Source organism: Grampus griseus, assembly GCF_964374135.1.
Source record: "Grampus griseus genome assembly, chromosome: 8".
Lineage (NCBI taxonomy): Eukaryota > Metazoa > Chordata > Mammalia > Artiodactyla > Delphinidae > Grampus > Grampus griseus.
In genome coordinates, this window is record NC_139002.1 from 88,354,864 (window position 1) to 88,382,514 (window position 27,651).

The 27,651-nt window shown below is 39.4% G+C and overlaps 1 protein-coding gene across 3 annotated transcripts; it reads right to left on the reverse strand.

The window, feature by feature from the left end:
* On the reverse strand, positions 1-27,394 carry TRAF6 (TNF receptor associated factor 6). Of its 3 annotated transcripts, XM_082660964.1 has the most exons (9): positions 27,239-27,394; positions 25,494-25,550; positions 22,695-22,901; positions 20,927-21,247; positions 17,020-17,170; positions 15,934-16,092; positions 14,535-14,606; positions 5,034-5,111; positions 1-3,682 (listed from the first exon to the last, which is right to left on the reverse strand). In XM_082660964.1, the coding sequence occupies exons 3-9, from the start codon at positions 22,727-22,729 to the stop codon at positions 2,813-2,815; spliced, it is 1,686 nt and encodes a 561-aa protein (XP_082517090.1). In that variant the 5' UTR covers positions 22,730-22,901; positions 25,494-25,550; positions 27,239-27,394; the 3' UTR covers positions 1-2,812. The 3 variants fall into 3 exon arrangements, with proteins under 3 accessions (XP_082517090.1, XP_082517091.1, XP_082517092.1); XM_082660965.1 differs by lacking the exon at positions 25,494-25,550; XM_082660966.1 differs by lacking the exons at positions 22,695-22,901; positions 25,494-25,550.
* Between the last annotated feature and the right edge of the window lie 257 nt (positions 27,395-27,651).

A 27,651-nucleotide genomic window follows, 5' to 3' on the forward strand; every position in this document is an offset into this window, starting at 1 on the left:
AATACTTGTTAGCCAACTGGGTGAAACCAGCATGTTGCAGAGTGAGGCAGGAGGTTTGAAAAATGAACGGAAGAGAGCCACTTTCCAGCTAAGAGTGGATTCTGAGTTGAAGTCACCAAAAGTTTATATATGGAGAGTTTGACCATTACTTTTACTCTATATTCACAATGAACGACCAGTATAAAATAAGTGGCAGGTTTATTACAAAATGCCAAATGTTGGGGGTTAAAAAAAATTGTTCAAATTAAAAGGAGACCCTAAATTGATACTAAATTGAAGTATTATGTCAGCAAAAAAAATAAAGCAATTTTTCTACTGGCAAAATCCTCTTGTAGATATTGCCAACCTTCTGCTGGTTAGCACTTCATTTCTTAAAACAGAATTTTATGGTTGGCATGGACCTTAGAAATAGCTAATTCAACTCCTTCAGCGAAACCTGAAGCTAAAAGTTGAAGTGAGGCAAAAAACTGTTTTTGTTTGGATTAAGGCTCCCAAGTTAGTAGAAAAAAATAACATAACCAAAGCAGGAAATGGCTCGCCTCAGTACCTAATGCACAGCCATGCTTTTAATAGAAATTTGACCAGGAAGCTTTTAAATGCTATTTCCTTCTCTGTGAGGGTTGAATGTTTTGTGGCAACATTTTTTTCTCCGAGAAAAGGACGTGTTTACTGTAAAAAAATATAAAACATGTAAGAAAGCACAAAGAAGAAAATAAGTCATCAAAAAGAGTTTAGTATATTTCCTCCAGGCTTTTTTGTTTCTATACAAGAGTAACTGCCATTTATTTTTCACATGGAACTGGACAGCAATTTATTTCTGGAAAACCATCACAGGAACAGCAGCGGTGCCGGGCTCCTCACCTAGAGGGCCGTGCCGCAGTGATCCTCGGGAGCTGGCTGCAGAGCTCAGGGGCCACGGAGCACAAACTGTCAGCAAGCCAACTGTGAGCTAGCGACGGGCAGCTGCCGCTGATGGTGGCAGTGGGAACAGGGTCCCTGTATGACCTTTTCTTTCCCCCACTTTACAGAATAAACCCACCAGAGCAGGAGCCTGGATGTGGGGTGGGTAAGGAGAGTAGACAGAAAAGTAAAGGGAAAGGTCAGAGTGGCACTTGCTGGGTCTGCCCGGAACCGAGACCATTCCTTTGCACGGTCTCTTGGCTTCCTCTTGAAATGAAGGCTGATCTTGAACACCGGCCAGGGGCTCTGATTTGGCCTCTCTGGAGTTGCAGGACTACCTCAGACAACTTTAAACAATCTTGTGTAAACAGCATGGTGTAGGGGTCCTCTCAGATTCTTCATAAGAGCCTGTACTAGTTGCGGGACTCCCTGAGAACTACATTTCACCATAATCTTTAGTATCTAAGGCTTTTAACAAGTATCTAGTGGCACAAAACCCATCCCTCCCTGTTAGGAACAACTGACCACTTCAATACATTCCACGTGATCCTCCTCAGGTATGAACTGTGGGACTAAAGCCACCCGCTCCAGCCAAGTCCTGATATAATCACTATGACTTCCAACCTTGGTTTGGTGACCTCTCAGGTACACCAATGATCTCCCAAGTATTAAGAAATTCTGCATTTAGGACAGTAATTTTCTTCCATTAATTGAACTAAACCAGAAAGTGTTCAAAAGAGCTGAAAATTTCTGGCTCAAATAGCTTTTCTCACCACCAATGAGCTGCCCTATTGGTTGACTAGTTGAGCCATTTAAAATTTTTGTTGGTGATTATGTGTGTGCATCTCCTTGTCCTACAACCATTAGGCAACAGAGAACATAGGTAGGGCTGTGGAATTCACTCTGCCTGGAATAGACAAAAGGGATTTATAGCATAACACCCAGCAGCTGGTTTCCATATGGTTCTCAGAGTTCTAAACTCTGGACAAGATGCTACTTTGTAGCCTCAAGTAAATAAGCAAGGTACAATGAAACAAGAATTATTCAACAAACAACATATCCACACTTAGTAAGCTTATATTTAGGGTTTAAACTAGTCCCTGAATATCCTTAAAAACACCCTGCAGGCGGAAAAAACAGGGTTAATGAGAACTTAAACTTTCCAAGGATTATGGTTCAAATCCTCTGAAATCTACAGGAGTTCAAATAAAATGAGAACTCAAGAATAATAATTATTCTCGCTGGCACCAGCGTGAGGCGGTAGTGATTCTCAAGCTTAATATATTGCATCTAACACTATAAGAATACGTGGAAATTTTATGGAACGTCCATTATTATTAAAAGGTTTGAGCTTTACTACTCCTAACCTGGGTTTGACAATAAACCCCCCTGGAGCAAGAGCCCATGAAAATAAAACAGAGAGATATCCTACTAGACAAACAACTGCTGCCACAGGCCACAGGCACTTTGAGTGTAACCATTTTTAAAAGGCAGGGAACACGTACATTCCCGAGAAAACTGCTTCAGATATTTTTTTTTTTTTTTTTTTTTTGCGATAACGTGGGCCTCTCACTGTTGTGGCCTCTCCCGTTGCGGAGCACAGGCTCCGGACGCGCAGGCTCAGCGGCCATGGCTCACGGGCCTAGCTGCTCTGTGGCATGTGGGATCTTTCCGGACTGGGGCACGAACCCGTGTCCCCTGCATCGGCAGGTGGACTCTCAACCACTGCGCCACCAGGGAAGCCCTGCTTCAGATATTTTTAACAGGAAAGTGGCAAGTGACCTCTCTAACCACATTCACTGGTGGGTATACCTTCCCCATTGCTTTTTTTGTTTGTATGTTATTGAAAACAGGGCAAGTTTTCTCCAAATGTTTTTTCTGTTGTTTTGTTTCTTAAACAAATGAGGGGATGCTATATCCCCAAGTCAGTACTTCGTGGTTGAAAACCCTCCCTCCGAAGACTGCCCATGTCAAAGCGGGTGGAGACCTCACAGCGTACTAATAACGTGTCGTCCTTGATGAAGGTTCTTTGTCTTAGGGCTTCCAGATGCATAAAGGTCACATAGCCAAACCCTTTGGGGTTCCGTGGGATTGTGGGTCTCTGGAAGGCAAGCAGCTCTGGTTTGGCGTCCATTATCTCTTCATGGTTTTGCCTTACAGGTGCTTCAGACTGATCAAGGATGGTAAGGCGTATCGTACCCTGGAAGGGCCAAGGGAGGTGGCTGTCATACTCTCCTTGCATCGTGTGGACAAAGAGGGATATGTAGTTGGCACAGCGCTGTGCAGTCGGTAGCTGCAGGTGCAGGCGCATGCATAGTTTGTAGCCGGGTTTGCCTGTGTAGAATCCGGGGCTGTGAATGACAACAGGTTTCTCCTCTTCTTGAGATTTCAAGTGCATCCCAAAATTGCCAATCTTCCAGATGTAAATTCCATTGCACTGCTGTGCTTCTATTTCAGCAACTTTGTCCTCAAGGGTTCGAATAGTTCGTTTTAGCTCACTTACATACGCGCTCTGAGTTTCCATTTTTGCAGTCAGCTCCCGGATTTGATGGTCTTGTCTTACAAGGCGACCCTCTAACTGTTGAATGGTTTCTTGGAAATTCTGGACCTCTGAGTGACACCCAGAGGAAATCCGGGGCAGAGAGGCAGAATCACATGGCAGCATGCCACGCTGAGGTGCGGGAGCTATCGCAAGGCTTAAAGTCTGAACAGCCTGGGCCATCATTCTCATGTGCGACTGGGTATCCTCTTGCAGGTGGCGTGCCAAGTGATTCCTCTGCATCTGAAAATCATGCACAGGCCTTAGGTTAGGAACAGAGACGTGAGCACCAGGAAAGGGACCTAGCCAAGCCAAATAAAAGGTTTTTAAGCCATGTCATCACTTCCCTCAATCCCCTACAATCTTCTTTGATTTCATCAGATTCTTGATCCAGTAAGATGATCTTGCCTCCTAATTCCCTGAAAAACCGAGAGGCTATCTGCTGAATAATCGTTCAGGGACTCAGAAAAAAACCTCCCTCCTACCTGTAAAAGTATCAGGATCTATACTCATCTTTCTTTTCTGATTCAGAGCTGACTCTCCTCTTGTCCTAGATTAATGCTTCACCTGGGCTCTAACTGGCACCTGCCCCTTTTCAACACCTCAGAGATTCTGCTTAGCTATCCCCTTTCTCCTTTATTTTCAAACATTCTCTCCTCTTAACCCTTCCCCTCAGAACAGAATTAGTAAAGTCTTTCCTGTTTAAAAAAAGGGGCAAACCTCTCTATTGATCTTGTATCTCCCTCTAGCTAGTATCATTTTCTCCCTTCTCCTTTTATAACCAAGAGGAGTCCACCTGCACTGCCTGCCCCCAATCCCTCACTTATTTTTACAAATCTGTTGCAAAGTGGAATCTTCCCTGTCTTCATACTCTTCTAAGATCATCAAGAATAGCCTGTTATATGAAAAAAAAATCATATAACAATTTTTATTGTAAGGGTAATTCATGCATATTACAGAAAAATAGGAAGTGTAGATGATCAAAAAGAAAATAAGTTACCTATTATCTCACCTAACTACCATTAACATTTTGATACATTTCCTTTAAGTCTTTGTCTCTAAGCACACAAACAATACAGAATTTTCTCACAAAGTGTAACCATACTATACACTATTTGCTCATTTTATTTTTTTAATTATTAAACACATACTTACTGTAAAAAAGTCAGATAAAAAGGCACAGTGGAAAAGCCGAAGTGTAATCGCACTCTCCAGAAAGATCAACTTATCATAAACAATGCTCCCTCTCCGACATTTGACACAACTGATCGCTAAGTCTTGAAACTAATTTTGGAGATCATAACAATAACTTCTCCTTGCCTGTTTCATCAACGTCTGAGACTGTTCATTCATGGCTCCTTTCCTGTTCTACTTCTCTTTCCTGTACACTCTATATGATCCCAATCACACCTCCCATTATCATCACCAACTATTTCTCAAAATTAATACTCTGAGTCCCAATTTCTTGGAGCTTAAGACCACATAAACAATGTGTGTTGGCCATCTCCAATCCACTGGTATCCTCCACTACACTATATAACTTAATTTTCTTGATCTACATTCAAGAATTAAAAGGGAAAAAAAAAAACCTTACCTTTTCATGGCAACCAAAAGTACTGAATGTGCATGGAACTGGGGCTGTAGGACAGTCTAGATCATAATGATTAGGCATCTGAAAACCAAAACAAAGGTTGAAAAATATTTTACCCTGCATATCATAGTCTAGTTTGACAAGATCATACTTGAAATGAAGAGTTACACTTCATCTAAACAAAATCATATACTGTCAGTGGCTGACTTTGTTACAATGGCTGAGTGAATAGTTGCAACAGAAACCAGTTAGCCCACAAAGATTAAAATGATATTTACGGACATCCTCCAGCTGGATTTTAGCTTGGACAAACCACTCTCCCTGCCCCACTGTTGGTCCACCACTGGAAAGAATAATTAGGAACAATAAGATGTCACTGAAATATCTGTAGCTGATGAGATGATCAGATTGGCATTTGAAAAAGCCTGATTCAGTGTAAAATGATTGTGAGAGGATCAGCTTGGTACCTGGGAGAACAGCTCTGTGACTGGTAGGGTCTTGGTGCTCGGGTGGGTGTCAGGCCTGTGTCTCTGAGGTGGCAGAGCCAAGTTCAGGACACTGGTCCACCAGAGACCTCCTGGCTCCATGTCACATCAAATGGCGAAAGCTCTCCCAGGGATCTCCATCTCAATGCTAAGACCCAGCTCCACTCAATGACCAGCAAGCTACAGTGCTGGACACCCCATGCCAAACAACTAGCAAGACAGGAACACAACCCCACCCATTAGCAGAGAGGCTGCCTAAAATCATAATAAGGTCACAGGCACCCCAAAACACACCCCCAGATGCGGTCCTGCCCACCAGAAAGACAAGATCTAGCCTCATCCACCAGAACACAGGCACCAGTTCCCTCCACCAGGAAGCCTACACAACCCACTGAACCAACTTTAGCCACTGGGGACAGACACCAAAAACAACAGGAACTACAAACCTGCAGCCTTCAAAAAGGAGACCCCAAACACAGTTAGTTAAGCAAAATGAGAAGACAGAGAAACACACAGCAGATGAAGGAGCAAGGTAAAAACCCACCAGACCAAACAAATGAAGAGGAAACAGGCAGTCTACCTGAAAAAGAATTCAGAGTAATGATAATAAAGATGATCCAAAATCTTAGAAATAGAATGGAGAAAATACAAGAAACAGTTAACAAAGACCTAGAAGAACTAAAGAGCAAACAAACAATGATAAACAACACAATAAATGAAATAAAAATTCTCTAGAAGGAATCAATAGCAGAATAATTGAGGCAGAAGAATGGATAAGTGACCTGGAAGACAAAATAGTGGAAATAACTACTGCAGGTCAGAATAAAGAAAAAAGAATGAAAAGAATTGAGGACGGTCTTAGAGACCTCTGGGACAATATTAAACACACCAACATTCGAATTACAGGGGTCCCAGAAGTAGAGAAAGAGACAGGGACTGAGAAGATATTTGAAGAGATTATAATTGAAAACTTTCCTAATATGGGAAAGGAAATAGTTAATCAAGTCCAGGAAGAGCAGAGAGTCCCATACAGGACAAATCCAAGGAGGAACACGCCAAGACACATATTCATCAAACTATCAAAAATTAAATACAAAGAAAAAATATTAAAAGCAGCAAGGGAAAAACAACAAATAACATACAAGGGAATCCCCATAAGGTTAACAGCTGATCTTTCAGCAGAAACACTGCAAGCCAGAAGGAAGTGGCAGGACATATTTGAAGTGCTGAAAGGGAAAAACCTACAAACAAGATTACTCTACCCAGCAAGGATCTCATTCAGATTCGACAGAAATATTAAAACCTTTACAGACTAGCAAAAGCTAAGAGAATTCAGCCCCACCAAACCAGCTTTACAACAAATGTTAAAGGAACTTCTCTAGGCAGGAAACACAAGAGAAGGAAAAGACCTACAATAACAAACCCAAAACAATTAAGAAAATGGTAATAGGACCATACATATCGATAACTACCTTAAATGTAAATGGACTGAATACTCCAACCAAAAGACGAAGACTGGCTGAATGGATACAAAAAGAAGACCCGTATATATGCTGTCTACAAGAGACCCACTTCAGACCTAGGGACACATACAGACTGAAAGTGAGGGGAGGGAAAAAGATATTCCATGCAAATGGAAATCAAAAGAAAGCTGGAGCAGCAATTCTCGTATCAGACAAAATAGACTTTAAAATAAAGACTGTTACGAGAGACAAAGAAGGACACTACATAAGGATCAAGGTATCAATCCAAGAAGAAGATATAACAACTGTAAATATTTATGCACCCAACACAGGAGCACCTCAATACATAAGGCAAATGCTAAGAGCCATTAAAGAGGAAACTGGCAGTAACACAATCATAGAAGGGGACTTTAACACCCCACTTTCACCAATGGACAGATCATCCAAAATGAAAATAAATAAGGAAACACAAGCTTTAAATGACACATTAAACAAGATGGACTTAATTGATATTTATAGGACATTCCATTCAAAGACAACAGAATACACTTTCTTCTCAAGTGCTCATGGAACATTCTCCAGGATAGATCATTATCTTGGGTCACAAATCAAGCCTTGGTAAATTTAAGAAAATTGAAATCATATCAAGTATCTTTTCGGACCACAGCACTATAAGACTAGATATCAATTACAGGAAAAAAATCTGTAAAAAATACAAACACATGAAGGCTAAACAATACACTACTTAATAACCAACCAATCACTAAAGAAATCAAAGAGGAAATCAAAAAATACCTAGAATCAAACGACAATGAAAACACGATGACTCAAAACCTATGGGATGAAGCAAAAGCAATTCTGAGAGGGAAGTTTATAACAATACAATCCTTCCTCAAGAAACATCTCAAATAAACAACCTAACCTTACATCTAAAGCAATTAGAGAAAGAAGAACAAAAAAACCCCAAAGTCAGCAGAAGGAAAGAAATCATAAAGATCAGACCAGAAATAAATGAAAAAGAAATGAAGGAAACAATAGCAAAGATCAATAAAACTAAAACCTGGTTCTTTGAGAAAATAAACGAAATTGATAAACCATTAGCCAGACTCATCAAGAAAAAAAGGGAGAAGACTCAAATCAATAGAATTAGAAATGAAAAAGAAGTAACAGCTGACACTGTAGAAATACAAAGGATCATGAGAGATTACTACAAGCAACTATATGCCAATAAAATGGACAACCTGGAAGAAATGGACAAATTCTTAGAAAAGCACAACCTTCCGAGACTGAACCACGAAGAAATAGAAATTATAAACAGACCAATCACAAGCACTGAAATTGAGACTGTGATTAAAACTCTTCCAACAAACAAAAGCCCAGGACCAGATGGCTTCACAGGTAAATTCTATCAATTCAGAGAAGAGCTAACACCTATCCTTCTCAAACTCTTCCAAAATATAGCAGAGGGAGGAACACTCCCAAACTCATTCTACGAGGCCACCATCACCCTGATACCAAAACCAGACAAAGATGTCACAAAGAAAGAAAACTACAGGCCAATATCACTGAGGAACATAGATGCAAAAATCCTCAACAAAATACTAGCAAACAGAATCCAACAGCACATTAAAAGGACGTACACCATGATCAAGTGGAGTTTATCCCAGGAATGCAAGGATTCTTCAGTATACACAAGTCAATCAATGTGATAAACCATATCAACAAACTGAAGGATAAAAACCATATAATCATTTCAATAGATGCAGAAGAAGCTTGTGACAAAATTCAACACCCATTATGACAAAAACCCTCCAGAAAGTAGGCATAGAGGGAACCTACCTCAACACTATAAAGACCATATATGACAAACCCACAGCCAACATCATTCTCGATGGGGAAAAACTGAAACCACCCCCTCTAGGATCCAGAACAAGACAAGGTTGTCCATTCTCACCACTATTATTCAACATAGTTATGGAAGTTTTAGCCACAGCAATCAGAAAAGAAAAAGAAATAAGAGGAATCCAAATCAGAAAAGAAGTAAAGCTGTCACTGTTTGCAGATGACATGATACTATACATAGAGAATCCTAAAGATCCCACCAAAAAACTACTAGAGCTAATTCAATGAATTTGGTAAAGTAGCGGGACACAAAATTAATGCACAGAAATCTCTTGCATTCCTATACACTAATGATGAAAAATCTGCAAGAGAAATTAAGGAAACACTCCCATTTACCACTGCAACAAAAAGAATAAAATACCTAGGAATAAAGCTACCTAAGGAGACAGAAGACCTGTATGCAGTAAACTGTAAGACACTGATGAAAGAAATTAAAAATGATGCAAACAGATGAAGAGATATACCATGTTCTTAGATTGGAAGAATCAACATTGTGAAAATGACTCTACTACCCAAAGCAATCTACAGATTCAATGCAATCCCTATCAAACTACCAATGGCATTTTTCACAGAACTAGAACAAAAATTTTCACAATTTGTATAGATACACTAAAGACCCCAAAGAGCCAAAGTAATCTTGAGAAAGAGAATCAGAGCTAGAGGAATCAGGTTCCCTGACTTCAAACTATACTACAAAGCTACAGTAATCAAGACAGTATGGTACTGGCACAAAAACAGAAATATACATCAGTGGAACAGGATCAAAAGCCCAGAGATAAACCCACGCACACATGGTCACCTTATTTTTGATAAAGGAGGCAAGAATACACAACGGAGAAAAAACAGCCTATTCAGTAAGTGGTATTGGGAAAACTGGACAGCTATATGTAAAAGAATGAAATTAGAACACTCCCTAACGCCATACACAAAAATAAACTCAAAATGGATTAAAGACCTAAATGTAACGCCAGACACTATAAAACTCTTAGAGGAAAACATAGGAAGAACACTCTATGACATAAATCACAGCAAGATCCTTCTTGACCACCTCCTAGCGAAATGGAAATAAAAAGAAAAATAAACAAATGGGATCTAATGAAACTTAAAAGCTTTTGCACAGCAAAGGAAACCATAAACAAGATGAAAAGACAACCCTCAGAATGGGAGAAAATATTTGCAAATGAAGCAACTGACAGAGGATTAATCTCCAAAATTTACAAGCAGCTCATGCAGCTCAATATCAAAGAAACAAACAACCCAATCCAAAAATGGGCCGAAGACCTAAATAGACATTTCTCCAAAGAAGATATACAGATTGCCAACACATGAAAGTATGCTCAACATCACTAATCATTAGAGAAATGCAAATCAAAACTACAATGAAGTATCACCTCACACCTGTCAGAATGGCCATCATCAAAAAATCTGGAAACGATAAATGCTGGAGAGGGTGTGGAGAAAAGGGAACTCTCTTGCACTGTTGGTGGGAATGTAAATTGATACAGCCACTATGGAGAACAGTATGGAGGTTCCTTAAAAAACTAAAAATAGAACTACCATACGACACAGCAATCCCACTACTGGGCATATATCCTCAGAAAACCATAATTCAGAAAGACGCATGTATCACAATGTTCACTGCAGCTCTATTTACAATAGCCAGGATGTGGAAGCTACCTGTGTCCATTGACAGATGAATGGATAAAGAAGATGTGGCACATATATACAATGGAATATTACTCAGCCATAAAAAGAAACAAAATTAAGTTATTTGTAGTGAGGTTGATGGACCTAGAGTCTGTCATACAGAGTGAAGTCAGAAAGTGAAAAACAAATACTGTATGCTAACACATATACACGGAATTAAAAAAAAAAAGGTTCTGAAGAACCTAGGGGCAGGACAGGAATAAAGATGCAGACAGAGAATGGACTTGACCACACGGGAGGGGGAAGAGAAAGCTGGGACAAAATGAGAGAGTAGCATTGATGTATACACACTACCAAATGTAAAATAGATAGCTAGTGGGAAGCAGCTGCATAGCACAGGGAGATGAGCTTGCTGCTTTGTGACCACCTAGAGGAGTGGGATAGGGAGGGTGGGAGGGAGACGCAAGAGGGAGGAGATATGGGGATATACGTATATGTGTAGCTGATTCACTTTGTTACAAAGCAGAAACTAACACACCATTGTAAAGCAATTATACTCCAATAAAGATGTTAAAAAGGAAAAAAAAAAAAGAGCAGCTTCCAAGATCACTAGAGTCTGGTGGGTCTAGGAACATGAGCCCTGTTGGTTTTCAGAGTCAGATATTTGGGGAGCTTATCTCTCCAGTGTATGTCTTAAAAGTTGAAATGCCTGAGGAGTGGGTTTGGACCCTTCAGTCTTCAGGGAGAAGCTCCAGGGTTTGAGTTCCCTCCTGCTTGTGGGTATATGGTGAGATTGTTTCCTAGCCTTTCCTACCCACTTTGATGTGATTTTCTTCTCATTTGCCTAATGTGTAGTCATTACTCAGCCAGCCTTTTAGGTTTTTATAAGAGGAAGTTGTTCCATGTGTAGCTGTAGACTCTTGGGAGGAGGTGAATTCACAGGCATCATATTGAGTTGGCCAAAAAGTTCGTTCGGGTTTTTCCGAACATTTTATGGAAAACCCGAACGAACTTTTTGGCCAATCCAATACATAGCTGTCTTGAACAGGAACTGCAATATGATGTTCTTAACCAATTTTTTCTTCATTTTCAAATTAACTCCAGGTATCTAAGGGCCTCTTCAAAGCAATACCTGGCTGGATTTAGATTGGCTAGTGCATATATATAAAAGTTGTTTTGCAGCTCTGTTAAGCTTATTTTATAATTGAGACTTAGCTGATTTAGACTGGCTTTGCATCAACATAAAATGTATTTTATCAACTTAAAAAATGATATTTACTTCCAAAAGTCACAAAGGAAGGAAATATCAACGTCTCATACCATGCCCCCAAATCACTCAAAATTCATTTCAAGAAAATGAATTTATTCCTATTGCCAGGGAACTGGCACCCTCTAGCGGCATTATAAAGAAAAAGTACCTTCTGATGTCAACCATGACCCAACTAAGACTCTCACTGTGGTCCAGGCCACTGAATCCCTATTCAATAAACTATATACGTTAGAGCCACTGACTGCACCCTGTCTTTCCCTCATGACCACCTTTCATAAATCTTCTTACTTTTTGTTAACCTGCGCATGCTTTGACTACAATGGGGAGACTCAGATGTTAGAAGATATTTTAAGCACTTTAATAAAGGTTTTAAAGAAAGTCTCAGGCTTTGATTTGGGGACTCTAAATTCTTTAAGGTAAGATCCATTATGTAGAATCATGTTCTTTGAAAGTGGTACTAAATTTCCTTTAGAAATTTAGTTTAGCTGTAATCATAGATATTTCAAGCAGAAACAACATCAGAGACCATTTAATCCAGTCCTTCATTTCGCATAATCTAGGTGGTCAATAAAATTTTTTGTGAAGGGTCATACAGTAAATATTTTCAGCCTTGTAAGCCCTATGGAGTCTGTCCCAAGTACTCAGCTCTACCATTGTGGCACAAAACCAGCCACATACAACACATGGGCATGGCTGTGTTCCAATAAAACTTATTTTAAAAAGCAGGCAGCAGCCAGATTTGGCTGGTGGGCTGGTTTGCTGATCCCTGATCTAGAATGTCCACTTTCTTGTCAGAGATCAGTGGGCAAGTAGTGGCACAGTCAGGGTTAAAATCTAGGTTTTTCTGACTCTAAACCTAGGGTTTTTTCCTACATTAAGTTTTACTTTTGCTGGATTTTAGATGTGCTGTGTGGTTTCCTTTAAGTATTAAAACAGAGCAAAAAGCAAAACCCGGGAGATGAGACTTCACAAGCAAAAAGTTACTTACACCTTCAAATTAAGGCCCTGTTGGAAAAAAACCTAAAGGACTCTTAACAAATGAATGGAAAAGTTTAGTTGAGGGACAGGTTTTGCTTGTTCCTACTTAGTAAGGTAATCAATTATGATCTCCGGGTTTGCAGATTTCATGAGTGTATAAATATTTAGTGACTAATATTCATATTTTGTGGGTAAACCCTCCAAATGTCAGAAGATAGCAATCAGATGGAATTTTCCTTTCTCTATTAATAAAAAAAATGAATAGTTTTCTAATATAACTACTACTTCTGATGATGCCCCATCAGTGGTCTACAGGCAACTGAACAGAGGGGCTACAGATCCTGGAAATCTCAAAATCTCCCAGCATGCCTCGGGGACATGGCTACAAATAACATCCTGCTACTGAATAGACTTGTTTCCTTCTATTTCATTGTTCTTACTTTTTCAACTGGTTTCTGGATACCTAAGATCCTTATTTCACAGAGTCTAAAGATGTATTGATATTTCTTATAAAGTTTCTGGTGTTTAAATGAGCATTTTAAATTATTTTTATCTAAAAATTACTTGGCTTTGGAACTTCTATGAATATATATAAACACAGGTATTATGTTAATGACTTAGGAATTTTAAGTACTCAGGGCTGAGTATTTTGTTCTTTCTGAAATTATTCATTATATTATTTGAAAAAATTCAGTTTTCTTAAAATTGAAATACAGATTTACAATACTGTGTTAGTTTCAAGTATATAACAAAGTGATTCAGCTATGTATATATTTATATTTTTCAGATTACTTTCCATTATAGGTTGTTACAAGGTATTGAATATAGTTCCCTACTGTGTTATGTATATCCTTGTTGCTTATCTATTTTATGTATAGTAGTTGGTATCTATTAATCTATACTAATTTATCCCTCCCCACTTCCCTTTCCCCTTTGGTAACCCTAAGTTTGTTTTCTAAGTCTGTGAGTCTATTTGTTTCGTATATAAGATTCATTTGTATTTTTTAGATTCCATATATAAGTGGTAACATAAAGCAATTGTCTTTGACTTACTTCACTTAGTATAATATTCTCTAGGTCCATCCATGTTGCTGCAAATGGAAGTATTTCATTCTTTTTTATGGCTGAGTAATATTCTATTATCTATATATATCACATCTTCTTAAACCAATCGGTTGTTTCCAAGTCTTGGCTATTATAAATAATGCTGCTATAAACACTGGGGTGCATGTACCTTTTCTTTTTTCTTTTTTTTTGGCCGTGCCGCACAACCTGCAGGATCTTAGTTCCCCGACCAGGGACTGAATCTGGGCCCTCGGCAGTGAAAGCGCAGAGTCCTAACCACCAGACCGCCAGGGAATTCCCCGTGTACCTTCTCAAATTAAGAGTTTTCATCTTTTGGGGATATATGCCCATGAGTGAGATTGCTGGATCATATGGTAGTTCTACTTTTAGTTTTTTAAGGAAACTCCATACTGTTTTCCATAGTGGCTGCACCAATTTACATTCCCACCAACAGTGAAGGAGGGTTCTCTTTTCCCCACACCCTCTCCAGAATATTATTTGTAGACTTTTTGATGATAGTGTGTGAGGTGATACCTCATTGTGATTCTGATTTGCATTTAAAATTCACATAGTTTTAATTCTTCTTCAACCTGTGTTCATTTTGCCTTACTGATTTAAATTTTCAGTTAAAAACCTAATTCACTTCTTTAACCTGTTTATGGAAATACTGATTTATGAAAGGGAATCATTATACCTGTTCTCTGATGAGCATGGTGTTGCAGTATTCACAGATGACATTTGCCAAAGGACAGTTCTGGTCATGAATCTAAATTTTATTAAAGAAATATAAGAAAAAAAGTGAGAAAACCTGAAAAGGCAACACCAACCTATTTTTTTTTTGATGTGTGTAAAACAAAAATGTGAGAATAATCTATAAAGGTTATTTTCTCTCCCTTTGCCAGTGTAGTAATGAGATTCATCTCACCCTCCAGCTCTTTAACAGAATATGATAGTATACAAAAGATGCATCTGTGACTGTTTGAGCATCATTTAACAACATTATAATTCTCCAAAGACACCTTTCCAAAAACTTCCAGCAGCAGCATGATTCAATTAAAACTCTTATCAGGAGGGTAAAGAACAGAAGCATGATTAGGGCAGGAGGCCCATGTTCTCAAAGGCCCCAGAAAGGTGAGCCTTGTTTTCTAGAATACAAAAAATTTAAGAAATAATTAACCCTTCTGGTTAGGTCCATTTAATTTACTGAAGTTTAAGAAGACACCAATTTGCTCTAATTATGCCTCAGACTTTTTAGCAAGTTAGCTGACATTTTTTTGAATAATTCATCAACTTAAAGAGCATAATATGCTTGATCTCGTAAGAAAGTAGGGAAAATTAACAAGATAAATTTGTAAGAAATACAGTTTAAGGAAGTATCTTAATAGTTACAAAAGAACATAAATTGTATGTACTCTATTTTAGTAAAAGGGACACAGGATACGGATCCAGGATCTAGGATCTCAGTGCTAGCTTTGCCATTGATAATATTAACATAAAATTACTTAATCTCTCTACATCCCAGTTTATAAATGGGAAAAATATTCTATGATCATGACGCTGTCAAGTGCCATGAAGTTTCTTTTTAAAAATAAATGTTTTAATTGAAGTATAACATAAGTACAGATAAGTGAATTCATCATATGTTTTGATGAATTATCACCAAAGGAACACACTTTGTAGGATTTAACTTAATCTCCTAAAAGTTTTAACCACTCATTCTCTTTTTTAAAGAGAAAAATATAAGTCTTATACAGTAATTCTTTTATTTATTTGTCTCTAATCCAAGACTGGTCATTAAAATATCACATAGGGAAACAGATCAGCATATACCTTTCCTAAAAACTTGTTACTTGTAGATCTACTACTGTAGTAAGCAGTAGAAACAATGCTTTCTCAGAAAGAGATGAAAATATAAACTCTACACTCATTTACTAGAATGGTTTATTGAACTTACTTTCTTAAAAAATCAGTCTTCTCACAACTTATAATACAGACTCAGAACTGGATTAACATCTTCATCTACTGCTAACCCCCTCCACTGTACATTAAAAAAAAAATAGTAGTGGAATTAACAAATCCAAGTTAGTACATGCCTCTTTATCTTCAAATGCCATCGATACAGCACAGTTTACACAAGAAACCTGTCTCCTTGGACACTCCTTGACAATGTGAATATTAAGTTGGCATTTTTGGAAGGGACGTTGGCATTGGGGACAATTCATAAGAGCAAACTCACAATGCGCTCGATGATCCTATGATGGAAAAAAATTATCAATTAGTATTTGCCAATCCTTAAGAAATCTAAATATAATCTCTTCAAAGAATATACTGTTCTCTTCTATAGAATTGTCCACTGAACCTACTTTGTTTAGTACACACCACAGAACCACAATATGAAGGCCTTAATGGGTTTTTTCCAAAGAATGGTTGTGAATGGAAAGTTTATACAAAGGATGTGACTTTTCAGGTTCATGTATCCAATTAGGGAAGAGAGTTGGAAAGAAGTCAGATTTTCTCATTATCAATTTAGTAGTGTCGAAAGGCCGCTCCTCCAAAAGGAGCTAAGTAAAGGGGGCAAGTTACAAATATATTTTAAATGCTTAATTTCAAATGGAACATAAGCAATATTTAACTTCTTGTAAAACTACCACACTAAGGACTGATTAATTTAAAAGCAAATTATTTTATCTCGTGGATTCAGTTAATCTCAAGCTATAGGAGAACTATATTATAGTTCATAATAAAATGAATAATTTAGAAAACCAGAGAAAAAAGTATGAGGGTGCTAAGACGATGGCGCTAAGATGATGGCTACATGTGACTTGCTGCTTATTTCAAAATGAGAGAAATGAAGCTATGGAATTAAAATGTGACACTTGTATTTAAAATGCTCTTCAGTTTTATTGCAGATAATGCTCACCCAAAAAACTTATAGAATACTGATTTATTTTTTATCATCACTGGGGCAAAGCCAGAGTAGATGGAAAAAGAAATTTCTAGTTTCTACTCATATTTATACTCAATAATGAAAGGGAAAGGGTTGGTATCAATTCAGCAAGAATTTGCTAACCAATCACTATATGCTAGGCACTGGCAATATCCAGATGGACACAGCAAAGTTCCTATTCTCTAGGAACTTCCCTGCCTATATGCTAACAGCTAGAAAATAACTTTAATACCTCAAGATGCCTCAGTTCCATCTTGTGCAGACAACCTTCATTTGGACACTTCACCATCAGAGAAAGAATCTCTCGTTTTGCAAAATTGTCAGGAAATAGTTGATTTTCCAGCAGTATTTCATTGTCAACTGGACATTTGTGACCTGCATCCCTAAAAGAAACAAATAAAATACATATTATTTGGTAGATTTTAAACATTCACATTAGAAAATACACACAACTTTAATTCACCACATATAAATTCTCTACTTATTTCCTATAGAAAATAAATGAACACATTATATTGTATAATATCACTAAAATAAACTGTCCTTTTACAGACAGTTTATGAACCATTCTTTTATGAAATGGATACAACTAGCACCATATGGATTATCTATCAAAAACTAGTATGGGATTTTAGATTGTGGGATAGATTTCAACCAAAAAATTAGAAATTGAATAAAATCATATTTTGAACAACACAAATGAAGTGAAAGTTAAGGATGGGAATTTTGGCAGTCTAGCAGGCCTCTATCAGCAGCTATTCAACATACTAGGGATATGTAACTAATTATATGCTGCTCAGAATATACTAATAACATGTCTATAGTTATTAGTCATAAGTAAAAATTAACCAATTAGCAGTAAGTAGCCCCAGGAGGCCACATTTTAAGGTTTACTTTGAACAGTCATCAACACTGGCTCACGGGCAACAAAGGTTTCCTTTATTTTTATGTCTAGGGTACATACAACGTAATCAGGAGTTAAAGGACCTCTATGTCCTGCTTCCCAATGGTTTATTCTACCTTACGATGGGAAAAACTACCCCAGGAAGCTTGGGTCTGTCATTCCCCTTTAACTTTTTGGGATGTTTCAATCTTCACTCACGAAATGTGGCAGGTCAGATAGGCTACAGAGCGTCAATCACTCAAACATTTGTTGCACACCTCCTACGTGTAAAGCAACAGTGGTGGTTCTTGTGCACGTGAAGTTGTTGAAAATGGGAGTCTGCTGTCAAATGCCTTAGAACTACAAAATGTGACCGACATAGTCAGTCTTTATAGGGCTTCTCTCACACTGCATGATATTATCCTACTGTCGAATATTTTTTGAGAACCAGGGACGTAAACAAGTTTATTGAAATATATTCCCCAAACGTAAGTGATTGATATCTAAGAGAAAATAAGAACCTTTCAAAGTAAACTGGAAACCATTATCCACCGCATTAGCAATCACTCCAAAGGAAAATGGAATTGGATTGAGATGCTGCCTTTTGATTCTCCGAATGACTATAACCGATGAGAAATTTCCGAGCCATTCCTTTAAGAACATTAAAGTTGAAGTAAGTGGTCATTTCTAGCTTAGAGGGAGATAGAAAAAAAAAAAAGCCTCACACTTCCTTTTGTAGGTTTTACTTCCTTTTCAGACCATTGTTCCACTATTTTCATGAATATCTTGCTATTAAAAAACTGCTAAAGATTAGCTACCTTCCTGGGCATGGGTGACACTTGGGTTTTTCTGTACATCTTCACCTACAGGAAAATCAACGATCCATAATATGGTCCTATTTCTACCTAAATACAATATAAATTGAAAATCATTATAAACAGAAAAAAAAGGTGAGCCTTTAACACTGCTCTCATGTATACCCTAAACCAGTGGTCTCAACTAGGGCAATTTTGACCACAGGGGACATCCGGCAACATCTGGAGACACTCTGGGTCTCACAACTGGGAAAGTGGGGCTATTTCACCATCCAGTGAGCAGAGGCCAGGAACGCTGTTAAGCACCCGACAACATCAGGACATTCTTCTACAACAAAGAAGTATCTGGCTCAAAATGCCAGTAGTGTGGAGGATGAGAACAACTCTAGAGAGATATTGCCAATTCACCATTGGGTAACATATTTTTCCCCCAAATTGAAACAAGACACATGCTCCCTTGCAACTTAAGTTAAGCCAATTCCCAAGTATGGATGTAGTTACCACAAATTCAAATTTTATAGAAAAGTTTAGCTAGACTAACAAGAAAAAAAAAAGAGAGGACTCAAATAAAATCAGAAATGAAAGAGGAGACATCACAACTGATACCACAGATACAAAGGATCAAAAGAGACTACTATGAACACTTATATGGCAACAGATCTGACAACCTAAAAGAAATGGATAAATTCCCAGAAACATGCAACCTACCAAGACTGAACCATAAAGAAACAGAAAATCTGAACAGACTACATTACTAGTAAGGAGAGTGAATCAGTAATCAAAAACCTCCCAACAGGGCTCCCCCTGGTGGCGCAGTGGTTGAGAGTCCGCCTGCCGATGCAGGGGACACGGGTTCGTGCCCCGGTCCAGGAAGATCCCACATGCCGTGGAGCGGCTGGGCCCGTGAGCCATGGCCGCTGAGCCTGCGCGTCCGGAGCCTGTGCTCCGCAACGGGAGAGACCACAGCAGTGAGAGGCCCGCGTACCGCAAAAAAAAAAAAAAAAAAAAGTCGAAAGAAAAAAACTTACAAGATGAATGAACAGCCAGCTAACCTACTTAAAAATGATTTCACCAATATGACTAGATGCTTATTAGTTTAAGAACCTAAAATTCCCCCACTTCTTCCATTTTTTTTGTCCTGTATAGAACTCCTTAGTCACCTAAAAATATTCCCATCTAACTTTTGAATTATAGTAAAATGTATCTATTTCTTAGGAGATGAATTTTAATCATTTGTGGAAACCCCATCTACTTTTGTTCAGTTGATGCAATCATGACTTACTGAGCACCTACTATGTATCAGGTGCTACTCCTGGCACTTAGGAAATATCAAGAACTAAAATAGATCTCAACCCCTGCTCTCAAGGAGCTTATACTCCAGGTGAGCAAGCAGACAATAAACACACAAATTATCTATATTTTTAAATATGAAAAGTGTTAGAGAAAAAAAGAAAGGTAGGTAAGGGAGATAGAGAGTGTGGGAAGAGGTGGGGAAAGGCATGCTGCGGTATAAACAGGGTAGCCAAGGTACCTACGAGAAGGTGAGATCTGAGCCACACTGGAGGGAGAAAAGGGCACTGACTAAGCAGTTAACTGAAGTAAGATGCAGAGAGAACAGCTGAAGCCAACTCCCCAAGAGCATGCTTCACAAGTTCAAGGAACAGCAAAGAGTGAATTGGTAGAGGGGAGGGGAGCCTAATAGAGAGATGATCAGAAAATTTACGGACCTATCATATAAGGCCTTACAAGGGCTTTGGCTTTTACTCCCAGACGACCTGCTGCAATGCTCTGAGCAGAGATGACATCATCTTACTTATTTTACCAGGTTCATTCTGGCTGCTATATTGAGAACAGCCTGGAAGAAGGCAAGGGTGGAAGTAGGGAGGCCTGTGAGAGAGTTGATGGTGATTCAGAACAGGGTGAGGCAGGGATTGAATTCTGGATATATTATGAAGGCAGAGCCATCAATCAATACTTTCTTTAAAAATACTGGTTATTTTACAGTTGTCCATAGGCAGCAGGTAGCAGACAAAATTTAATGTGGCTAAAATGAGAATAATGATTACTCATAAAGTCAGCATTATTTGTAATGAGATTATCATTGAGATTATCGTATTCTAGTAGGATCATCATTTAAGGTACATTATTTTAAATTATTTTCTTAAAGCTTAGAGACACACCCTAGTCTACAATACAACTGCTTTAAGTAGAAGTAGCTACTTATTGTTTATTTATCTGAGGGTCAAAGGAGGGGAGGACATAGTAATTACCTTTCATACTACAGTAGGAACTGGAATAAGAATGTAAATTTCTCAGTTTTCTGTTCAGTGTTCTTCTTCCTGAAGTAGCTTTTTATGTATAAGACTATTCTTGGGATGCCCCGTGTTCTATGTAATAATGTTCTATTTGGTTGTTATAGGTTCATTCTTATGCTCACGTACCTTATTGATTTGATGATGCAGGCTTTGCAGAACCTGTGGCCGCATGGTGTTTGCACTGCTTCCCGTAATGCCATCAAGCAGATGGGGCATTCATACTTGCTTTCCAGGGGTGGGTCAAATTCCACGTCATATCCCTGGATCTCTTCCATAAAAGAGCTGGAAAGATTCACTGTGCTGGCAGTTCCACTCACACTGTCATCTTTTGCTGCAGCACCACAGGAGCTGGCGGCCATGGCAGCACAGCAGTCGCTCTCAGACTGGCTGGATCCACAGCTGTTTTCCCAGTGTAGCAGACTCATAGTAAGGTGATTATCGACTGCTCTGAAGAAATAGCAAGACAAAAAATGCCTTCACATACACACATACATACACATACACACACACACACACACACACACACACACACGTATCATAGCTATCTATGCAAGCCACCTTTTAGTTGATAAACATTAGCTCTGTTAATATTATTTACAGAAAACTTTCAAAGTTTTTTCAGCTTTGCTTCATGACTACTATTTTACAAGTTAAGGAGTTCATGATCTAGTAGGATGGATGGAATATAAGGTTAAAAGAAGAAACATACCTCAACTGTAATAATTAGCATAATTATCTGTTTAAATGTCTGTTTTCTATGACTGCAGTTTCAAGAATGTTCATTTCCTCAGTACTCAGCACGAGCTTTCACCTAACAGGTGCTCATTAGGCAGCTGCTGAAGAACTTAATTATGCTGCTGAACTTCCTTCAAGTATCCAGAGCTGAAGAGAACAGCTCGACCAGCAGGCAGTGTGAGGACGAACAATGCACAAAGGATCAGATGATCATGAGAAACTATTAGTTATGTGATTTTGGGCAACTAACCATTTGGATCTCAGTTTCTTCTTCTAGATCTAAAACTCTATTGACTACAGTTGAGCCCTGAACAAGGCAGGTGTTAGGGAGGCCGACACCCGAGCAATAGAAAATCCGACTTGGCCCTCTGTTCCCAAAGTTCCACATCCTCGGAGTCAATAACCACAGATCCTTTATTGAAAAAAATTTGCATTTAAGTGGACCTGTGTAGTTCAAACCTGTGTTGTTCAAGGGGTCAACTGTACCTCCAAATGTTCAGTGTGGCAATTTCTATTACACAGAAAGAACGGAATTGAAAAAGTATATCTGTATGTCCTCGTGCCTTCAGTCATGTCAAGTGACTATGTTTCATTACTAATGACTGGAAAAACAAGTGAGGTTTTGTTTGCCTATGGAAAACTATTGCTTTCATGGTAGGTGGGATGCTTTCAAATTCTAAACCATTACCAGAATTTACAAGTGAGAAGCTAAGGTCTAAAAGCAGTTCACAGCCTAATTAACCAGGTCTCTCTTGTAGGTAATTACATGTATAGAAAATTCCCACTATGTACCAGATATACAGTTGACCCTTGAACACAGGGGTTGGGGTGCCGACACCCACGCAGTCAAAAATCCACATATAACGTTACAGCTTGCCCTCTGTGTCTGTGGTTCTATATCCACTGATTCAACCAACCTCTGATAATGTAGTGCTGTAGTATTTATTGGAAAAAATCCATGTATAAGTGGACTCATGCAGTTCAAACCTATGTTGTTCAAGCGTCAACCAGAGTTCTAGAAAACAGAATGTAAGCCTCCAGCCAATATGGTAGACAAGGTATCCCCCGCCTGTCTCATTCTTATATAAAAATCCTGGCTGCCACCATGTCAAATAGTGGGTTAAGACAGTAATCCTCTATTTTTTACCACTATAGATACCTTTTTCTTCTTCTCAAAAAGATTTTGAGTAGCATTTGATGACCACCTACAAAGGATGAAGCACTGTTCTGGCTGGAGAGGCAATATCATGAAGTGGTGAAGAGCTTAGATGCTGGAATCGGATGATCTGGGTTTAACTCTTGTCTCCATCATTTGGTGTATGACCTGGGCAAACTATATAACCTTTCTGTGCTTCAGTTTCCTCATCTGTAAATGGGGGTAACAAAAGAATCCACCTCAGAATTACCGAGAGGATTAAATGTGTTAATATGTGCAAAGCACTTAGAACTGTGCCTGGAAGTAAAAATGAGTTGTTATTATGTGTACCTCTATAGAGTTATTTTATTTAACAATTTTATTGCCCCCCCCCGGTTATCAAAGTGGAAACTCTGAAGCTTTAAAAGGCTAAGTAACTTGCCAAGGATTACCCAACTAATAAGAAACAGAGTTAGAATCAGAACCCAAGACTACTTCACCCAGAGCCTGTGCAATTTGTACTATCCTATGTTTGTCTATGTTTTGATAACTTTGTCTATAAAGCTGAATTTAAAATTTCTTTCCATTTATTTTTATTACACTAGACTAAGATGCTGACCACAGCTTCTGTTAAACATGAGCTGTCCAGTGTTATCAGGTTGGGTTGACAGAATTCCAAAAAATCAGTAAAGAAAAACTCATGTTTTGTTCTACTTTTTTAGTTTCGATAATATTTTTGAAAAGTTAAAAACAGTTTGCAAAGCCTTGTTATAACTAATGCAGAATCCCGTGGAAGACTCAGTACAAGTTGATAAGGAGGAAGGGATGGCAAGATAATGGCAAAGAGCAGAACTAGTTATTACGCCTGTGCTCCAGGATGGGGTTATAAGGCCCCTGTTATACCCTCCAAATCTGTTGCTAGATAACACTGTAATGCTATACTAGGGTTTATATCCTTTGTTATTTTTCTTCCCATATACATTTTTGTGTTCAATTACTACCTTAGTTAAATTTCTTAGAAGTAGAATTATTAGGTCAAAAAGTATATAACTTTTTATAGTTTCTGATAGATGCTGGTTATCCAATATGATATGTTTTGATATCCAATATCAAAGGCTTTATAATTCCCACTCCCAAAAGCAGAGTAAGTATGAGAACACATTTTATATACCTTTGATAATTCCAGGTATAGTTACCTTTTTTTTTTTTAACATCTTTATTGGGGTATAATTGGTTTACAATGGTGTGTTAGTTTCTGCTTTATAACAAAGTGAATCAGTCATACATAAACATATGTTCCCATATGTCTTCCCTCTTGCGTCTCCCTCCCTCCCACCCTCCCTATCCCACCCCTCCAGGCTGTCACAAAGCACCGAGCCAATATCCCTGTGCCATGCGGCTGCTTCCCACTAGCTATCTACCTTACTACGTTTGTTAGTGTGTATATGCCCATGACTCTCTTTCGCCCTGTCACAGCTCACCCTTCCCCCTCCCCATAACCTCAAGTCCGTTCTCTAGGAGGTCTGCGTCTTTATTCCTTCTTTACCCCTAGGTTCTTCATGACATTTTTTTTCTTAAATTCCATATATATGTGTTAGCATACGGTATTTGTCTTATAGTTACCTTTCGAAACCTTAACCATTTTTTTTTAAAGTAAAATCACTTTTGAGAAATTAATATTCGTTTGGTTGTACAGCATATATCAAAATGCTAGCCAGGAGACAAAAGCAAAAGTCCCTGAGCTAAGTCTACCTTTTCTGCCCAAATGTCCAGTTAAAATTCAGTTTATTGGATAGTCGATAAACTGCCCTCTTGCTATCCAGTCCAAAAGACTTGCAGGTCTTTAGATTTAGAGACCTTTTATAGCAAATGTGTTACTAAGAAAATCTGTCCAATCAGTCACAATTCCTTAAAAGGAACTCCACTGCAGGAATGCAGTGTCAAGACATGAAAGTGAGCACTCTTAAAAATATAGATGCCATTATTTTTCATGCTTTAAGTAATACAGAAGCTTTTCATCTTTCAAATAAACTTTTTTAGGTAGTCACTCTGTCTACAGTATGTAGTCCCATGTAACTATACTACAAAGGGAAAATTAAGCTAAAGCAGTATTCTGAGTGCCATTCAGTATTTTTAGGTTTACTCTTTCTTTTTGGCAAGTTAAAACGTTTTTTCCTTTTACTTTTAGGGACTGTGATGACTTAATTGAAAATCACTTTCTTAACTACAGTGAGTAACTATTTTAATTAACACCAAGAAAAAACCCAAAAAGTGCTTAGAGTCAGCTATAGAAGATGGTCTGGGGGGGTTCCCTGGTGGCGCAGTGGCTGAGAATCCACCTGCCAATGCAGGGGACACAGGTTCGAGCGCTGGTCGGGGAAGATCCCACATGCTGCGGAGCAACTAAGCCCATGGGCCACAACTACTGAGCCTGCACTCTAGAGCCCACAAGCCACAACTATTTAGCCCGCGAGCCACAATTACTGAAGCCTGCGCACCTAGAGCCTGTGCTCAACAACAAGAGAAGCCACCGCAATGAGAAGCCCGTGCACTGCAATGAACAGTAGCCCGCACTGGCTGCAACTGGAGAAAGTCCTCGTGCAGCAACGAAAGACCCAACACAGCCAAAAATAAATAAGTAAATAATTTTTTAAAAAAAGAAGATGATGATGATCTGGCAACCGTGTAGAAAATACTATGCTTTATTAGTATTTTTTTTTTTAACCTCATATGGTGCCTTAGGTATCCACTTCATGAGATGCTACAGAGGTACGCTTGGCTTTACATAAACTAAAATAGATAAGAGTAAACAGATATTCTTACCTTCAAAGATTTCTTTGGCCTCTTTTCTATTCTAACATTCAGAATTCATGTGGCTTTCTATATGAATTAATGGAAGAGACAGCACAAAGGTTAAATGGTTCCTTAGTACGTTAAGAGCTTCATGACTGTAATTCCCTCTTTGTAATTGTGAATCTAGTACAGTAAGCACTGAGTTAATTAAATATTGTGGGATGTAACCACTGCCAACTTATTTTGACTGCAAAATGAATATCAAAAATAGCCTTATAAGAAATCATGGCTTAAATTCACCTATTAGTATGGGGTTATATATTATGCTCCAAAGAGTATACTGTTAAGTATCTTGTGGGAAGGGGAGTAGAGCGATACACAAAACTTTGTTCCTTTAAGATCAACAGATGCTAATGAGAGAAACGTACCAAGCTAAAAAATCAGTAAGTTATGTCTTGAACTGGTCAATTTTAAGTTTTAAAGTAAAACCACATAATACAAAACACTGAGAAATTACCTTTAATTTGCTACTAGCTTTAGAAACAAGAACTATTTACCAAATCCTTAAGATCTATTCTTAAAATTGCAAAGACCTGCAAAAGGGCTGCAATGGCGAAGGTGCTGCAAAAGAGTCAACTACTATGCCTTATTTTTGAACATAAATTTGAGGGGACATTCCCTTTCCTAGGGATGATTTGTTCTCCTCCAGGAGGCAAAGATTTGAACTTCTTTCAAAATCTAAGTGGCCAAAAATTTATCAGCATCACGTATCCAAATTTGTCACAGAAAAGACTTCAAGTTACAATTCTTAAATACTGTGATGTATATAGTGCGTGCAGGTTGAAACTCTGATCATCACATGGGCAACAAGGGCCTGAGACACATTCCTTCCTTGAGTCACAAAAAAAGCCACAGCGTCCTCACCCCACTCCCATATCAACATCAGAAAAGCCCCTTCTCCCTTCCCGAGTAATCACAAGGGAATGGATAAAATACCAGTGGCCAGGTTCACAAGGCCAACACTCAGAATTTCAAGTTTTTCTTGTTCCTATGCCTGTGTAGCAAGACATTTAGTGATTTACACTCCCGAGAAACCAGAGAAAACACGCAAATACTATACGTTGTATGAAGCTCCTAAAATTTGTAGGTGGTTTCTGTTCACATTCAAGACAGTCCTAACTCAGCTGGAGTTCCCCTGAAGCCAAATACTAGGAACAGCTTTATCAACCCAGCGTCTGGAACAATCGCTAGAACTGCCGCGTGCAAGGGCGGGGGAGGAACATTCGTGTCAGCTGAACCTTTTCTTTCAAAAAAAAAAAATACTTGCTGCCTGGGACGTCTATTTGAGTTCAACAGGGAACCCAAAAATAGCTCTCCCATGACAGTGACAGAGGGAGTCGCTGAGAACCTAAAAGGGATTTTTTTAAGCCGGTACCATCCGAGCAATAGGAAAATACAGGAGGCGATTTCCTTTTCTGGGAAGGGGAATGCGCGGGGTGGGGGAAGTCGGGCCGAGAAAGTTGGCGCGAGATTCCAGCTGGGGGATGGAGTGAGCCGGGGAGGTGGTCCCCACCGGCCGGCGGAGCAGAGGTGAGGGGACAGGGGGCGGCGTCTCCAACCTGTGGGAACCCAGGGGAGAGGAGGCGGCGTCCCCAACCCGTGGGAAGCTAGGGGCCAGGGGCGGCGTCCCCAAGTGAGAAACAGGAGAGGAGGAGGCATCCCAGCCCGTGGGGAGAGAGGCCGCCACCGCCGGGAGCCGTCAGAAGGAGACTCACCACTCCGGTCCGCTGGGCCGCCGACTACGCCCGGCCGCAGGACTCCACTCAGCCAAGGTGCCAGGAGAGAAAGGCACCGCACTCCAAGCCGAGGGTGCCAGGACGCCAATCTCTTGACCCGAAGGCCGCCGTTACTGAATCCCCCGGAAGCCCGAGCCCCATCCGCGGATGCCCCTACTTCCGCCTTCTCCGCTCGCCCGGGCGAGCGAGGGGCGGGGAGCGGGCAGGGGAGGAGACAGAGCGGCCCAGCCGGGCGTGGGCGTCCCCTGGCGGCGGTCCTCCACAGGCGCGCGTTGCGGTGCCGGCGCGGGCAGGTCCAGCCGTCAATCTAGAGCTCTCCCGCTGCGTTTCCGCCTCGCTTGGGTGCGAATCCCACCTAGGAATTCCTTACCCTGCAATCCTGAAGTGAGATC

What these genes read in the sequence shown, in the direction of transcription:
- TRAF6 (XM_082660965.1), bottom strand. Translation starts at nt 22,729, where the DNA reads ATGCTACTCAAAATCTTTTTGAGAAGAAGAAAAAG. An exon ending in TGCATCATCAAATCAATAAG is followed by an intron (nt 17,171 to 20,926) that starts GTACGTGAGCAT and finishes TGTTTCTTTTAG; the next exon opens with GGATGCAGGTCACAAATGTC. An exon ending in CCATGCTCATCAGAGAACAG is followed by an intron (nt 5,112 to 14,534) that starts GTATAATGATTC and finishes TTTGGTTTTCAG; the next exon opens with ATGCCTAATCATTATGATCT.